This window comes from Hemitrygon akajei, chromosome 19 (genome assembly GCF_048418815.1).
Source record: "Hemitrygon akajei chromosome 19, sHemAka1.3, whole genome shotgun sequence".
NCBI lineage: Eukaryota > Metazoa > Chordata > Chondrichthyes > Myliobatiformes > Dasyatidae > Hemitrygon > Hemitrygon akajei.
This window is the reverse complement of record NC_133142.1, coordinates 70,351,275-70,369,069: the sequence shown is the minus strand read 5'-3', so window position 1 is coordinate 70,369,069 and position 17,795 is coordinate 70,351,275. Positions and strand designations below refer to the sequence as shown.

At 42.2% G+C, this 17,795-nt stretch overlaps 1 protein-coding gene across 9 annotated transcripts in view; it reads right to left on the bottom strand.

Moving 5' to 3' along the window:
* The window catches only part of LOC140742043 (mitochondrial mRNA pseudouridine synthase RPUSD3-like), a 48,548-nt gene that overhangs the window by 8,619 nt on the left and 22,134 nt on the right, over positions 1 to 17,795 (bottom strand). For 7 of the 9 annotated variants that reach the window (XM_073072765.1, XM_073072768.1, XM_073072763.1 and 4 more), the window contains 5 exons: positions 17,366 to 17,416; positions 8,267 to 8,357; positions 6,905 to 7,012; positions 3,344 to 3,428; positions 1,810 to 1,936 (listed from right to left, as the gene is read on the bottom strand). In XM_073072765.1, coding sequence (XP_072928866.1) covers positions 1,810 to 1,936; positions 3,344 to 3,428; positions 6,905 to 7,012; positions 8,267 to 8,357; positions 17,366 to 17,416 — 462 coding nt within the window. The remainder of the gene's footprint in view (positions 1 to 1,809; positions 1,937 to 3,343; positions 3,429 to 6,904; positions 7,013 to 8,266; positions 8,358 to 17,365; positions 17,417 to 17,795) is intronic. The other 2 variants (XM_073072770.1, XM_073072771.1) reach the window with 2 other exon arrangements.

The window sequence follows — 17,795 nt, the reverse complement described above, 5'->3', positions numbered from 1 at the left end:
AAAGATGAGGAGGAATTTCTTTAGCCAGAGGGTGGTGAATCTGTGGAACTCATTACCACAGATGGCTGTGGAGGCCAAGTCATTAAGTATATTTAAATTGTTTGATAGGTTCTTTATTAGTGAGGATGTCAAAAGGTTGCAGGAGAAGGCAGGAGAATGCAGTTGAGAGGGATAATAAATCAGACATGATGGAATGGTGGAGGAAACTCGATGGACTGAATGGCCTAATTCAGTGCCTATGTCTTATGGTCTTCAACATTATAATTTGAAAGGTGAGATTATGAGGTCGCATGCATTAGAATATGGCAGGTATAATTTAATGCATAAGACATCTGATGCCTTCATCAGCAGAACACTTTTTTTGGCCTGCAAGAGTTTCAGAACCCACAGATATGTACTGGTTCAACCTACCACCCTTGCTATTCAACGATGAGGGCCACTGATCACATAGATAGTCAGAGGCTATTCAACGATGAGGGCCACTGATCACGTAGATAGTCAGAGGCTATTCAACGATGAGGGCCACTGATCATGTAGATAGTCAGAGGCTATTCAACGATGAGGGCCACTGATCATGTAGATAGTCAGAGGCTATTCAATGATGAGGGCCACTGATCATGTAGATAGTCAGAGGCTATTCAACGATGAGGGCCACTGATCATGTAGATAGTCAGAGGCTATTCAACGATGAGGGCCACTGATCACATAGATAGTCAGAGGCTATTCAATGATGAGGGCCACTGATCATGTAAATAGTCAGAGGCTATTCAACGATGAGGGCCACTGATCATGTAGATAGTCAGAGGCTATTCAACGATGAGGGCCACTGATCATGTAAATAGTCAGAGGCTATTCAACGATGAGGGCCACTGATCATGTAGATAGTCAGAGGCTATTCAACGATGAGGGCCACTGATCATGTAGATAGTCAGAGGCTATACAACGATGAGGGCCACTGATCATGTAGATAGTCAGAGGCTATACAACGATGAGGGCCACTGATCATGTAGATAGTCAGAGGCTATACAACGATGAGGGCCACTGATCATGTAGATAGTCAGAGGCTATACAACGATGAGGGCCACTGATCATGTAGATAGTCAGAGGCTATTCAATGATGAGGGCCACTGATCATGTAAATAGTCAGAGGCTATTCAACGATGAGGGCCACTGATCATGTAGATAGTCAGAGGCTATTCAACGATGAGGGCCACTGATCATGTAGATAGTCAGAGGCTATACAACGATGAGGGCCACTGATCATGTAGATAGTCAGAGGCTATACAACGATGAGGGCCACTGATCATGTAGATAGTCAGAGGCTATACAACGATGAGGGCCACTGATCATGTAGATAGTCAGAGGCTATACAACGATGAGGGCCACTGATCATGTAGATAGTCAGAGGCTATTCAATGATGAGGGCCACTGATCATGTAAATAGTCAGAGGCTTTTTCCCAGGGCCGAAATGACTAGCACGAGGGGGCACAGTTTTAAGGTGCTTGGAAATGGGCACTGAGGGAATATCAGGGGCAAGTTTCTCACACAGAGAGTGGTGGGTGTGTGGAATGCACAGCCAGAGGTGGTGCTGGAAGCGGATCAATAGGGTCTTTTAAGAGCCTCTTTAGATAGGTACATGGAGCTTAGAAAAATGGAGGGCTATGCATTAGGGAAATTCTAGGCAGTTTCAGGAGTAGGTTACACGGTCGGCACAACAATGTGGGCCGAATGGCCTGTAATGCGCTGTAAATTTCCATGTTCTATAATGGACTAGCAACATTTTGACAGTTAATACCTGACAGACTTACTCATAAGAGGCCGAAGCTGTACTAAAGCACAGCCAGCTGCAGCATCCAGAACTTTGTACTGTGTAACTGCTTTCTTCGCTTCTTTCCGCTGAAGGTTTCCATGAGTAGGGTGAAACACAGGAACTACCTATCGACATAACAAACAATTTCATTTTTAGCCACCCTATGAAAATATAATTATACAGACGGGGAAATTTACAGTGGCCATTTGACCTATCGTCCTGAACATAACGTGGGACGTGGAACGAATCTAGAGCAACCCAAGGAAATTCACAGGGAGAATATGCAAACTCACAGAAGATCAGGATAAAACCCAGGTCACTTATACTGCCCACAAATGCCTTGGACAGCCATCATCTGCAGATTATCCTTCATTGAGCACATTTACAAGGAGCTTTGTCATCCAGGACCCCCGCCATCTAGGCCACTTTCTCTTGTTGCTGCTACCATTGGAAAGGAGGTACAGGAGCCTTGTGTCCCACACCACCAGGTTCAGGAACAGTTATTACCCTTCAATCATCAGGCTCGTGAACCAGCGTGGATAACCACAACACTGAACCGATTCTACAACCCATGGACTCACTTTCATGGATGCTACAACTCAGTATTATTTATTTACTTATTATTTGCAGAGTTTGTTTTTCTTCTGCACAATGATTGTCATTCTGTTACTGATCAGTTTTTCATAAATTCTATTGTATTTCTTTTTTCCTGTAAATGCCTAAAGGAAAACAAATCTCAAGGTAAGTATACAGTGACATAAGTGCTTTAATAATAAATTTACTTCAAATTTTTGGACTTTAAGTCTTACAACATCCTGACTTGGAGATCTACTGTTGTTCTGTTGACAGTGAAGAGACCAATTCCTGGAACTTGATAACCAACTGCAATGGGAATTTCTTCACCAAAAGAACTGCAGTAGATTAAGAAGGCAGCTCAACATTTTCACAAGAGCAATTAGGGGTTGAACAATAAATTAGGGGTTGCCAAGTCACAAACCTGTTACATTGCAGAAACAAATAAACAATGTGTTCCAGTACATCAGTAGCCTGTTGCATGTAAGCTGCTTCCAAGTAACCTATTTTACTGTCACTTTGGAGTTGAAAAATTGTTGTTCCTCTAGTTTTCCAGTGATGGAAAATCACTTGATTTACTTATTTAGCGATACAGCGGGGAATAGGCCCTTCCAGCCCTTTGTGCCACACCGCCCAGCAACCCCCAACAATCCCAATTTAACCCTAACCTAAACATGGGAAAATGACCAATTAACCTACCTGGTACACCTTTGGAGAATGGGAGGAAACCGGAGGACCCACAGAAAACCCACGCTTTCCACGGGGAGGAAGTATCAAGGCTCACTGGAACTGAACTCTGACACTCTGAGCTGTAATAGCATTATGCTGTTGCGCTAACTGTGGCGCCCTTTACAGTCAGTCTTTTTTTTATTTTTGCTCTTATTAACAATTTAATAATTGTTCCCCTGTGCCAGTTATTGTGTTATCAAAATCAAAAAGTGTATCGAACAGAAACCTACCAGCTTCTGCTTGCCAATATTCTGTTGTTTCAGAGCCATGCTAATCTCACCCTCTTCAGGTTCTGGAACTCCCACTGTCACCGCACTGTTAGGGAAAAAATTACAGTAAATACACAGATACTTAGAGAATTGGATTCACTGGGATACAGAGCATTGGAATGGTTAAGTGATTTACAACACCTGCACATACTATGCAATTAGAACTTGGAATTAAACAGTTGCAATATTATTGTAAGACAGTTACAAAACACATTGGGAGAAAATGCAAATGATGGTGTTGAAAAGCATTTTTGGTCGGCACAATAACACGATAAGTAAACCCAATGCCTCATGCCATCAGAGACTCAGCTGCAATCCTGACCATGTGTGCTGTCCATGTGAAGCCTGCATGTTCTCCTTGTGAGTTTTGATGTTATGTTGCAGTTGTACAAGACATTGGAGAGGCCACATCTTGGGGGTGATCATATAGAGTATAAAATTATGAGGGGTAGAAATAGGGTGAATCCATAGTCTTTTACTCAAGGAAAGGGATTCAAGAACTAGAGGGCACAGGCTTTAAGATGAGAGGGTAAGTACTTATTAGAAATTATTAGATTTATTAGAAACCTGCATGGTAACTTTTTCCCCACACAGAGTGGTATGTATATGGAACAAGCTGTCAAGTAAGTGGCCAAGGCAGGTGTAAGATAAACATTTTAAACACACTTGGACAGATACAGGGATAGGAACGATTGAGAGGATATGGGTCAATGAGACTCATTTAAATGGACATTTTGGTCAGTATGGATAAGTGGGCCAAAGGGCCTTTTCTGTGCTGTATGGTTCTATGACCATAACACAAAGGTTCAGAATTGGGCCATTGAGTCTGCTCTGCCATTTGATCGTGGCTGTTTTTGTCCTCCCTCAAATGCATTCTCCTACCTTCTCTCCTTATGCTTTGATCCTTTGATGCCCTCTGCTTTAAATATACCAAATGACTTGGCCTCCACAGCCAAATGTTGCAATGAATTCTATAGATTCACCACCCTCTGGCTAAAGAAATTTCACCTCATCTCTGTCTAAAGCAGTGTCCTTCTATTCCGAGGTTGTGCCCTCTGGTCCTAGACTCTCCCACTGTTGGAAACATCCTCTCCACGTCCACTCTATCTAGGCCTTTCAATATTCGATAGGTTTTAATGAGATCCCCCTCATTTTTCTAAATTGCAGTGAGTACAGGTCCAGAGCTATCAAAACCTTCTCATATATTAACCCTTTCATTCACAGGATAATTCTTGTAAACCTCCTCTGGACCATCTCCAATGAAAAACCAACCCTTTTTAGACAGGAGGCCCAAAACTGCTCACAATATTCCAACAGTGGCTTGACCAATACCTTATTAAACCTCAGCATTACATAATAGCTTTTATATTCTAGGTTGCTGAAAATGAATGCTAGAATTGCATTTACCTTCCTTACCACCAACTCAACCTGCAAGCCCTCATCCTTCAGAGAATCCTGCATTGTAAAGAAGAATTTCTCATGTTTGCACCCCAACCACTGACACATCTCCTCCTGCACAGCTCTTTCATTTTTCCTAGCAAAACAGTTTACATTTTCATATCACTGGGATCACACATGTTCTTCCTCCATGTCTAACTGCACCCATATCTATATCAGTGCACTTAATAACCTCCTCCACTCCATTCACAACACTATCTTTTCTTTCAAAAGTAGATTAGTTGCACATTATGGTAAATATATTTGAAACCGGCTTAAACTATTCTCAGCAACACACACAAAATACCGGAGCAACTCAGCAGGTCAGGCAACATCTATGGAAACGAAAAAATAGTTGCTGTTTCAAGTCGAGGCCCTTCTACAGGAGTTGAAAGAAAGGAGGAAGACAACAGAATAAAAAGTTGGGGGGGAGGGAAAGAGGATAGTTAAAAGGTGATAGATGAAACCAGGTGGGTAGGAAAGGTAAAGTACTGGAGAGTAAGGAATCTTATAGGAGAGGAGAGTGGACTATAGGAGAATGGGAAGAAAGAGTGAAGCCAGGGGGAGGTGATAGGCAGGTGAGAAGAGGTAAGTGGCCAGAGTGGGAAGTAGAAGAAGAGGAGAGTGGGAGGGAAAAACATTATCAGAAGGAGAAATCGATACTCATGCCATCAGGTTGAAAGTCACCCAGACGGAAAATAAGGTTTGCTCCTTCACCGAGGGTGACCTCACCTTGGCACAAGACGAAGCATGGACTGACGTTGGACCTCGTCACATGCTACTCCTAACACAAATAGTTTTGATCTTCAGATAGTAAGACTCTGGTCCTTCTTGATGTTCAGTTTATGATAGTGTTAGATTAGACTATAATTGTTACCTTCTTTGTAGTTCGAACTTTCTCATGTCTTCTTGTATTTTCTATAATTACATGTGTATATGCAGTTGTTCACTGAGTTGCCTAGTGGTTACAGTTCTTTGTATCATTCTGGAAGTTCATTGGGTTTCACATTATTTGAATAGGGGTTATCTGATCTACCAGCTAGAATGGAATATCTGTTATCTATGGTGTAAGAAGTGAAGAGCACGTAGCTCTGGCTCTTTCTTTGTTCTTTCCTGCCTTCACTGCTAGGCTCTTGCGACTCTCTTTGTTCTCTGAGCAAATGATCAAGAAGCAACAAGTTTTATACCTCATTCTTGTCTTCTGAAATAACCTTGGATCAAAAACATCAGAATCCAACAATAGCCATGCCACACCTTGCCTTTAATTTTCAACTAGTGACAACTATGTTAAAGAGTCACAGAGTAAAACGGTTCAAAAACAAGCCCTTTGACATACCTCATCCATGCTGACCAAGACACCCATCAAAGCTAGTCCAATTCACCCATATCTGTCCAAATTTCTTTTAAATGTTATTATTGTACCTGCCTCAACTACTTCCACTGGCAGCATGTACACACCACTCTCCATGAAGGAGTTTCCCTCATGTCCCTTTTAAAACTTCCGCCTCTCAACTTAAACCTCTAGTTTGTGATTTCCCTTCCCCAGGAGAAAGACTGGAGTGTATGCACACTATCTATGCTCCTAATGATTTTATATACATCTATAAGGTCACCCCTCAGTCTCCTATTCTGTTATTCTATGTGCTCAAGAGATTTCAAGCAGCCAAAACTGTCATTTCCTGTACATTCAAGCTGTAACAACGTCATCCCCTATATTCACTGACATACAAATAGTAATAGCCCTGTCACTTCTTGTACTGATTAATATTCAATTCATAACAGTACCTTTATCCCCTCTATGTGGTGGTTTCATTTCTAACTGTCCCATTTTTAGCACTTTATCAGACCCAAAGTTTTGTGAAAGAGCTTCTGTGTCATGCAGACATAATGAAAAATACTGAAACCAACACCAATTTCTACAAACTTCTCTATCCCAGTCACATTGCTGATTGGTTTACAGCCACTAAGAGTTACTGTTACAAAGATTTATTCCTTTGATCAACATTTGTGACAAGAACCTGGGATTTGATATATAGGATTTTATTTTCGGGTTATTTAAAATTTGCATACTAATTCAGCCATTACCAGTAAGTCATTAATGGTTCTTTTTTTCTGCGAGCCTGGATAAAGGCATCCTCAATGAGTTTGGTGGTTTGGTGACAATTTGAAAGCAGAACCAGACCAGAATAGTCTCTGTGAATAAAACATAAAAGTCAGCTGTAAATAAGGCAGATATTGAAGGTTAATGGACTTGTCACAGTTCAAATTATAATGTACTCATTTGCAACATACTTTAGAAATACGTATGTGATTAATGCAGTAGTAGACTATTTCAGTGAGATATATTGAGTAGTGAGGTATCTACATTTCTTTCTAAATATGGTGTGTAACCAGAATATGCAATGTCACTGGTACTATATAGTCCAAATTATAGGCTTAATAATGAAGGGCTTAGATAGAGTGGATGTGGAGAGGATGTTTCCAATAGTGGGGGGAGTCTGGGACCAGAGGACACAGCCTAAGAATAGAGGGACAATCCCTTTAGAACAGCGCCTTTGGAATTCGTTGCTATAGATAGCTCTGGAGGAAAAGTCAATGGATATACCAAAGTAGAGTAGTGGTTAGTGTGTCTCTATTACAGCTCAGGACATCAGAATCTCAAGTTAAATTCCAGTGTCCTCTGTAAGAAAGTTCGTATGTATTTCCCGTGTGTGTAGGCTTCCACTAAATGATACGGTTTCCTCCCACAGTCGAAAGACCTATCAGTTAGTAGGTTAATTGGTCATTGTGAATTGTCCTGTGAGAAGGCAAGGGTTAATCAGTGGGTTGCTGGGTGACGTAGATCAGTGAGCTGGAAGGGCCTGTGCTATGCTGCATCTCTAAAAATACTTAAAGCAGAGGTTGATAGGTTCTTTATAAGTCAAGGTGTCCAAAGTTACATGGAGAAGGCAGAAGAATTAAGTTGAGAGGAATAATAAATAAGCCATGATGGAATGGCAGAGCAGACTCGATGGGCCGAATGGTCTAATTCTGCTCCTACAGCTTATGGTCTTGCACATAACAGCATCATTTCAGCATTCTCCTCTCTTATATGTAATTCACAGTGCGTTGGTAAGGTGCCGGAGTTGCCTATGGTGTTACTGTATGAGAATACAGTTGTTCATCTGTGAATGCATTTTGCTCCTATATATGTTTATGCCACTGCAGTTTGTATTCTGGACATGCATCCAAATGTGCAGACAACCTGGTTTTCTACAGTTACCTGAACTTAGTCATGTCTGCATGTCTGTGCTCTTCTTGATATATTTGACCCTGTATAAAAATCTTCATTTTCAGTTTTTGCATATGCATTTCCCAACTTCTAAATTTCATGTATCGATAGCTTATTTAATATCCTGCACAATGCATCAAAAAAACCTGTCATATTCCCAGTAAAAAGTGACCCACCTGTGACTTGCTTTTACAATATGGAGCTCTTCAGAAAGCTGCAGCTGCTGCCGAAGATCTGGAAGTAGTGATGTCAAGCAAAGATCGCTACCTGATGTACAATGGAGGAGTGAAAAAGGCATGTTTCATCTTTTTATAAACATCATTAGGACACACAGTCCATTGAATCTTCTCTACCATTGAAAATATCATGGCTGGTATCATCTTTCAATTCAATGTTCCTACCTGACCCCTACCCCTAAGGCCAAGAATTGCATCTGGATCCACAGAATACAGAATAGGCCCTCCAGATGACCATGCTGCCAATTTAAACTAATCCCATTTACTAACATATTGTCCATATCCCCCCCATTCCCTGCCTGTTCATATGCATGTCAAAATGTCTCTTAAGCAATGGTATCATGTCTACTTCAACTTGCCAAAACTGACAACTCCAGACACCTGCAACTCTGTGCACTTACCTCACAAATCTCCTTTAAACTTTCCCCATTCACCTTAGCCTATGCTCTCTAGTATTTATCAATTCCACTCTGGGAACAAGACTCTCACTATCTAACCTATCTATGCCCCAAAGAATGTTATGAACTTCTATCAGGTCACCCCTCAGCTTCTGATGCTCCAGTGATCTGTCTGAGTCTTGAATATGTTTAAAGTACAGTGCATTCTGGTGCACTGGGTAGGCAGTTAATTGGTGCAGCCAATTAGCTCTAATGAGACAGGGAAAGGATGGTAGAGTACAGGAACAGTGGTGTACAAAGGCTGTTGTAAATCTAGTCAAGAAGAAGAGCTTACAAAAGGTTCAAAAAAACTAGGTAATGATAGAGATCTAGAAGATTATAAGGCTAGCAGGAAGGAGCTTAAGGAAAACCCCAAGGCATTCTACAAGTATGTGAAGAGCAAGAGGATAAGATTCAAAAGAAGAGAACCTATCAAGTGTGACAGTGGAAAAGTGTGTATGGAACTGAAGGAGATGACAGAGGTACTTAATGAATACTTTGCTTCAGTATTCACTACGGAAAAGGATCTTGGCAATTGCAGTGATGACTTGCAGCAGACTGAAAAGCTTGAGCATGTAGATATTAACAAAGGATGTACAGGAGCTTTTGGAAAGCATCAAATTGGATGTCACCGGGACTGGATGGGATGTACCCCAGGCTACTGTTGGAAGCGAGGGAGAAGATTGCTGAGCCTCTGGCAATGATCTTTGCATAATCAATGAGGACGGGAGAGGTTCCAGAGGATTGGAGGGTTGAGGATGTTCCATTATTCAAAAAAGGGAGTAGGGATAGCCCAGGAAATTATAGACTGGTGAGTCTTACTTCAGTGGTTGGTAAGTTGATGGAGAAGATCCTGACAGGCAGGATTTATGAACATTTGGAGAGGCATAACATGATTAGGAATACTCAGCATGGCTTTGTCAAAGGCAGGTCATGCCTTATGAGCCTGATTGAATTATTTGAGGATGTGACTAAACACATTGATGAGGGTAGAGCCATAGATGTAGTGTATATGAATTTTAACAAGGCATTTGATAAGGTACCCCATGCAAGGCTTATTGAGAAAGTTAGGAGACATGGGATCCAGGGGACATTGCTTTGTGGATCCAGAACTGGCTTGCCCACAGAAGGCAAAGAGTGGTTGTAGATGAGTCATATTCTGCATGGAGGCCAGTGACCAGCAGTGTGCCTCAGGGATCTGTTTTATAAATAACCTGGATGAGGAAGTGGAGGGATAGACAATAGACAATAGGTGCAGAAGTAGACCATTCGGCCCTTCGAGCCTGCACCGCCATTTTGAGATCATGGCTGATCAACTACTATCAATACCCGGTTCCTGCCTTGTCCCCATATCCCTTGATTCCCCTATCCATAAGATACCTATCTAGCTCCTTCTTGAAAGCATCCAGAGAATTGGCCTCCACTACCTTCCGAGGCAGTGCATTCCAGACCCCCACAACTCTCTGGGAGAAGAAGTTTTTCCTTAACTCTGTCCTAAATGACCTACCCCTTATTCTCAAACCATGCCCTCTGGTACTGGACTCTCCCAGCATCTGGAACATATTTCCTGCCTCTATCTTGTCCAATCCCTTAATAATCTTATATGTTTCAATCAGATCCCCTCTCAATCTCCTTAGTTCCAGCGTGTACAAGCCCAGTCTCTCTAACTTCTCTGCATAAGACAGTCCAGACATCCCAGGAATTAACCTCGTGAATCTACGCTGCACTTCATTTACAGCCAGGATGTCCTGGAGACCAAAACTGTACACAATACTCCAGGTGTGGTCTCACCAGGGTTCTGTACAAATGCAAGAGGATTTCCTTGCTCTTGTACTCAATTCCCTTTGTAATAAAGGCCAACATTCCATTAGCCTTCTTCACTGCCTGCCGCACTTGCTCATTCACCTTCAGTGACTGATGAACAAGGACTCCTAGATCTCTTTGTATTTCTCCCTTACCTAACTCTACACTGTTCAGATAATAATCTGCCTTCCTGTTCTTATTCCCAAAGTGGATAACCTCACACTTATTCACATTAAACGTCATCTGCCAAGTATCTGCCCACTCACCCAGCCTATCCAAGTCACCCTGAATTCTCCTAACATCCTCATCACATGTCACACTGCCACCCAGCTTAGTATCATCAGCAAATTTGCTGATGTTATTTTCAATGCCTTCATCCAAATCGTTGACGTAAATTGTAAACAGCTGTGGTCCTAATACCGAGCCCTGTGGCATCCCACTAGTCACCACCTGCCATTCCGAGAAACACCCATTCACCGCTACCCTTTGCTTTCTATCTGCCAAACAGTTTTCTATCCATGTCAATGTCTTCCCCCCGATGCCCTGAGCTTTGATTTTACCCACCAATCTCCTATGTGGGACCTTATCAAATGCCTTCTGAAAATCGAGGTACACTACATCCACTGGATCTCCCCCGTCTAACTTCCTGGTTACATCCTCGAAAAACTCCAACAGATTAGCCAAGTATGATTTACCCTTGGTAAATCCATGCTGGCTCAGCCCAATCCTATCACTGCTATCTAGATATGCCACTATTTCATCCTTAATATTGGACTCTAGCATCTTCCCCACCACATAGTTCTCTGTTTTCTCTCTCCCTCCTTTCTTACAAAGTGGGATAACATTAGCCATTCTCCAATCCTCAGGAACTGATCCTGAATCTAAGGAACATTGGAAAATGATTACTAATGCATCTGCAATTTCCAGGGCCACCTCCTTTAGTACCCTAGGATGCAGACCATCTGGACCTGGGGATTTGTCAGCCTTCAGTCCCATCAGTCTTCTCATCACCGTTTCCTTCCTAATGTCAATCTGTTTCATTTCCTCTGTTACCCTATGTCCTTGGCCCATCCATACATCTGGGAGATTGCTTGTGTCTTCCTTAGTGAAGACAGATCTAAAGTACTCATTAAATTCTTCTGCCATTTCTCTGTTTCCCATAACAATTTCACCCAATTCATTCTTCAAGGGCTCAACATTGTTCTTAACTATCTTCTTTCTCTTCACATACCTAAAAAAGCTTTTGCTATTTTCCTTTATATTCCTGGCTAGCTTGCGTTCGTACCTCATTTTTTCTCCCCGTATTGTCTTTTTAGTTAAGTTCTGTGTTTCCTTAAAAACTTCCCAATCATCTGTCCTCCCACTCACCTTAGCTCTGTCATACTTCCTTTTTTTTTAAATGCTATGCAATCTCTGACTTCCTTTGTCAACCACTGTGGCCCCTTTCCCCCTTTGAATTCTTCCTTCTCTGGGGGATGAACTGATTTTGCACCTTGTGCATTATTCCCAAGAATACCTGCCATTGCTGTTCCACTGTCTTTTCTGCTAGGCTATCCGTCCAGTCAACTTTGGCCAGCTCCTCCCTCATGGCTCCATAGTTTCCCCTGTTCAACTGCAACACTGACATCTCCGAGCTGCCCTTATCCTTCTCAAATTGCAGATAAAAACTTATCATATTATGATCACTACCTCCTAATGGCTCCCTTACTGCAAGATCGCTTATCAAATCCTGTTCGTTACATAACACTAAATCCAGAATAGTCTTGTCCCTGGTCGGCTCTCGTACAAGCTGTTCCAAGAATGCATCCCTTAGGCACTCTACAAACTCCCTATCCTGTGGTCCAGCACCAACCTGATTCTCCCAGTTCACCTGCATGTTGAAATCCCCCATAACTACTGCGACATTACCTTTGCCACATGCCAATGTTAACTCCCTATTCAACTTGCACCCAATATCCATGCTACTGTTTGGTGGCCTGTAGACAACACCCATTTGGGTCCTTTTGCCCTTACTGTTCCTCAATTCTATCCACACAGACTCTACTTCTCCTGGATGAATTAGTAAATTTGCTGATGACACAAAGGTGGGAGGTGTTGTGGATAGTGTGGAGGGCTGTCAAAGGTTACAGCAGGACGTCGATAGGATGCACAACTGAGCTGAGAAGTGGCAGATGAAGTTCAACCCAGATAAGTGTGAAGTGGTTCATTTCAGTAGGTCAAATATGATAGAATATAGTATTAATGGTATCAAAGTGCTGCGCAGGTTGACTATGCGGTTAAGAAGGCATACGGTGCATTGGCCTTCATCAACTGTGGGATTGAGTTCAAGAGCAGAGAGTTAATGTTACAGCTATATTGGATCCTGGTCAGGCCCCACTTGGAGTACTGTGCTCAGTTCTGGTCACCTCACTACAGGAAGGATGTGGAAACTACGGAAAGGGTACAGAGGAGATTTACAAGGATGTTGCCTCGATTGGGGAGCATGCCTTATGGGAATAGGTTGAGAGAACTTGGCCTTTTCTCCTTGGAGCGACGGAGGACCTGATAGATGTGTATAAGATGATGAGAGGCATTGATCGTGTGGATAGTCAGAGGCTTTTTCCCAGGGCTGAAATGACGAACACAAGAGGGGACAGTTTTAAGGTGCTTGGAAGTAGGTACTGAGGAGATGATAGGGAATTTTTTTTGTTTTTACACAGAGAGTGATGAGTGCGTGGAATGGGCTGCCGGTGACGATGGTGGAGGTGGATACGATAGGGTCTTTTAAGAGACTCCTAGATAAGTACATGGAGCTTAGAAAAATAGAGGGCTATGGGTAACCCTAGGTAGTTTCTAAAGTAAGTACATGTTCAGGATGGCATTGAGGGCTGAAGGGCCTGTATTGTGCTGTAGGTTTTCTACGTTTCTATGACCTATTCTGAGCTGTATCTCTAAAATAAAATATTTAATCATCTGTTCTCCAGCACAGACACTGCTTCTTGCTATCACAGTATGAAGCAGTGTTTCACTCCAGTATGAATGACACCAGAGCTTCTGGGGACAAAGGAAAACAAGCATCGTAATCTTGATGATATATAGCACAGTGTTGATTTGAGAACCTGTGTCAAATATGGCTCTAGCACAAACACCTTCAATCCATATGGATTCATCAGAGCTTGTTCCCACTAAACCTTCAGGAATAGTGTTTTGTGCTTTAGTAATCTCCCTTGATACACTGATAGGAACTTATCCTTGACCAACTGCTGATCTACTTTCCGAAGATTTTCCTGTCCTTCACACTCCCGTTTGAAATGTCTATCTTCTCCACAGTTGTAACAGAAACTACCAGTCACTTCCCTGGTCAAGGGACCCCACTCAGTAGCAGCCCTCGCCTTTGTACATCTCACCAGTGAGTCCGTCCTCCTATTGGCCTTGTTGAGATGTTAAAGAGTTAGCATCTCATTAGCCTCCTGTGACCCTGGCTATTCTGTAAGGGTCATAGCAGCTAAGACTTTGCAAAAAGTATAGAAGCACAAGTGTGTTTTACAAGATAAGCTGAGCGGGTGATATTATTCTTGGTATGTGACCTGTGTTTAACTTCAGTTCTTGCTTAGAAGCAACTTGTATCATTGCTTGATTAATTGCTGTAAGAGACATACGCTGCTTTGTACTTACTATAGCGCTTACAAGATAAGCATTAAAAGGAATGCCTGTTTCAAGGGTAGGAGGCTCCGAGTGGTAAGCTTGTGTCTGGCTGTATCCAGACATAGGGGCAGTTAAGCTGTTACACGAACAATTTATGGCTGATAAGTTAACAATAATCATCTGTACAGAAAACCGAGGGGGTTGAACTCACATGTAGCCGGTGTATGTGACTGCGTGTGTATTAAAAAGCTGTATTTGCCTTAGAACCCAGAGAGACATCTGATGCAGCCTCCAAGAGAGTGCTTAAGGAGGTAGCTTGCTAATAAAGAGTTAAAGTTCCATTCACCATAGTATGTGGTGTCTTTGCATCGGGTAGATCGAAAGAAGTTTACAACATTGTCATGCTTAATGGCAGCACCAACCAATTATCATCCAAAAAAGCTCAGCCCTCAGATCTTTCATGGCATCCTGCAAAACCCCCACTGGTGTGGCATCAGGGGTCGCTTTAGTAACAGAGGTTACTACCGAAGATGACAGAGGCCTCCCACTCCTCCATCACATTTCCTCCTCTCTAACGTCTCAGAGTGACTCGGTAAAAGAGGGTGCATCTTGTGGGTCATTCAAATACATAGAGCAATCACCTCATGTGACAGCACGCCCTTCACAACTTGCTCCATCCTGAGTTAAAAGCTCCCTTTGTGGCACAAACAGTGCAGCGGCTTCTCCAATCTGAAAACATCTCTCCTTCCTCCTGAAATGTGTGCCTAAGCTTCATCCTAAGATCGGTTGCACCTTGTGCAGTGCCAAAAGCATTTTCCACAGCTTGCAGATAATTAGCTGACACGGCTAATGGATTGCCTGTCTTGAGGAACCTCACTATATCAGCCGCCTGGCCCTTTAAGCACACTACCAGTCTCATATTATCTGGGTACTGCCACTCATCCAGTAACTGAGATGGCTGCTCAGCCCATGCCTCATATTCTTCATCCCCATCAGGTGTGACCTTAACTCCAGGGAACACTCCCAGCTGACAATAACTTCAGCTCTCCGCAGATATACCTCTGCATTTATCATCCAGTGATGTAATAGCCAAACAAGCTCGGAATTTAAAATCAACCACTGAAGAACTCATTAGCCCGTTCACATCAGGCAATTCCTTCCCCTCACTCTGCAGGAATGACATCGGCTTGCCTTTAAAGTCTCCACCCTCAGCTACAGGAAACTTGGTGTACAATTAGGCACCCTCGCCTACTCTCCCATCTTCTCTAAAAGTATAGATGGCCCTCTCCAGGTATCCCATGCGTACCAGGCAGATCCACTGCCATTACGTCATTGCTAGTCTGAACTAAAACAACATCTTTGCCCAACGTTTGGTCAAACTGCCGTTCCATGATCGTAACTTTCCTGAATACTGTAACGTTACTTAAAACCCTAATCAATAATTCATCTGGGCTGCGGATATCCACCCCACTCAGAATCAAGACCTAATTATGTGTAGTCTCTTTGAATTGTACCAACGCTTGATCCCTGCAGCGTCCATAACCATGTAGCTTAAAAACTTTCCCGGACAATAGTTTAACACAGGCTTAAGCACAAAGCCATTTAATCAATTCTTAGAACAATTATACAGTATTCAGCAAATCCAATCCCAGATGATAGCCCCTACAATGAAACCCCTTTTACTGGGATTCTCTAGAGATATGTGGTTTGTCCCTGACTAACAAGCTAATGGACTGAACGGTGAGAAAATCACCTTTGCTGAATTCCGTACGTCTAGGGTCGATATGGCTTAGTCCCAGTCTGGGAGAGCCGGGATGTTTTGACCACCTGCACCCCATCTTCCCTCCTGTCTTCTCCCAGCTCCTGCCAGAAAGACATCAACCCACACCAGTGTCCATCACAAAATCCTCTCTGCCCAATGTTCTCTAGAACCTTATCACAATTCCACCATCCTGATTGAATGACACTACATTCCTAAGCATGAACATCACAACCTCTTATCTTTAGCTCAAACCCAAACATGCTTAAAGCATAACAGACTGCTCTTACAGAACTGCTAAAATGAAATACCTACAGTGTAGCAGTAAAAATCTTAACCAGGGCATTACACTATGATTCTTCTAGAATATTCCTTCTTGCTTCAAATACTCCTAGTGGCATCGAGTTCTACATTTTCTAAACAAAAAAAGATCTTCCTTATTTCAATTTGGAGCTGATAACTAGATCATAAGCTCAGGATTTTGAACCATCAATAAAATAGTAGGGCAAATTTTAGAACTGAAAGATTAAATATCTTGAAGATTAGTATTAATTGCCACATGTACATTGAAACATACAGTGAAATGCATCGTTTGCATCAAATCAAATCAGTGAGAATTGTGCTGGTCACCACTCTTCCATAGCACCACAGCATACCCCTAATCATACATCTCTGGAAAGTGGGAGGCAACTGGGGCACCCGGAGGAAAACTATGTGGTCACAGGGAGAGTGGACAAACTCCTTACAGATAGTGGCAGGACTTGAACCCTGATCTTACAGCTGGCAAAGCTCTCACGCCAAACCTATTTCCTAATTCTCTTAAAGGTATTAACATATTCTTGGGTAGAGTTTCACAATGCTGAGGATCCTACAAGTACATTTCCCAACAAATGTTCACTATTTGGGTTTTGAGGTTTTAATCTCCTTGGCTTAGATTCAAATATGCAAGACAAGAATGTATACATGTATGTATGTATTTAGAGATTTAGAGATACAGTACAGAATAAGCTCTTCCAGCCCACCGAGCTGTGCTGCCCAGCAACCCCCAATTTAACACTAGCCTAATCACAGGACAATTTACAATGACCTATTAACCTACTAGCTGGTACATCTTTGGACAGTGGGAGGAAACTGGAGGACCTGGAGAAAACCCACCCATTCTATGGGGAGGATGTACAGACTCCTGACAAAGGACACCACGTTTGAACTCCGTACTCTGAAGCCCTAAGCTGTAACAGAGTTGCGCTAACCATTATGCTACCATGGCACCCCAATGCTGAGGTTAACACTATACTACTGCTGGAAGCACAATACATTGAAAATAATATTATAGCATCAATGGCACATTTACTTGTACTGCTTCAAGCACATTAATGGAAAGATGAAAGTAACTTCAGGTCGAGAATATATACACACCATTACCTGTGATGGAAAATCCTGGAGGTTTATTAATGCCAATTAGAGGATCTGGTTGAGAAACAGATAAAACCATAATTTAAGAACCGGATTATTCACAAAACACACAACAGGAATGCTTCAAGACACTCAAAATTCATATTTTAAGTTCCTTGAAATGCTCACATACCCAGAACAATATGTCTCAAAAAAACAGCCCTCCTCTATTGGTCATGAATGGTAATATGAGTAATGTGCACATAAACAAACTATCAGCAGGGCAAAGAAATATCTCAGAGATATTCATTGCTTTGAACTAGACTAAATAATTAAAGTTGTCCATTGTTCAGGAATTATATGAATAATATTTAAACAATACATTTTAACATTCAAGAACTAAACAATCCCAGCAAATTCTTTTCATTTATAGAATCTGTAATTACTATCTAGC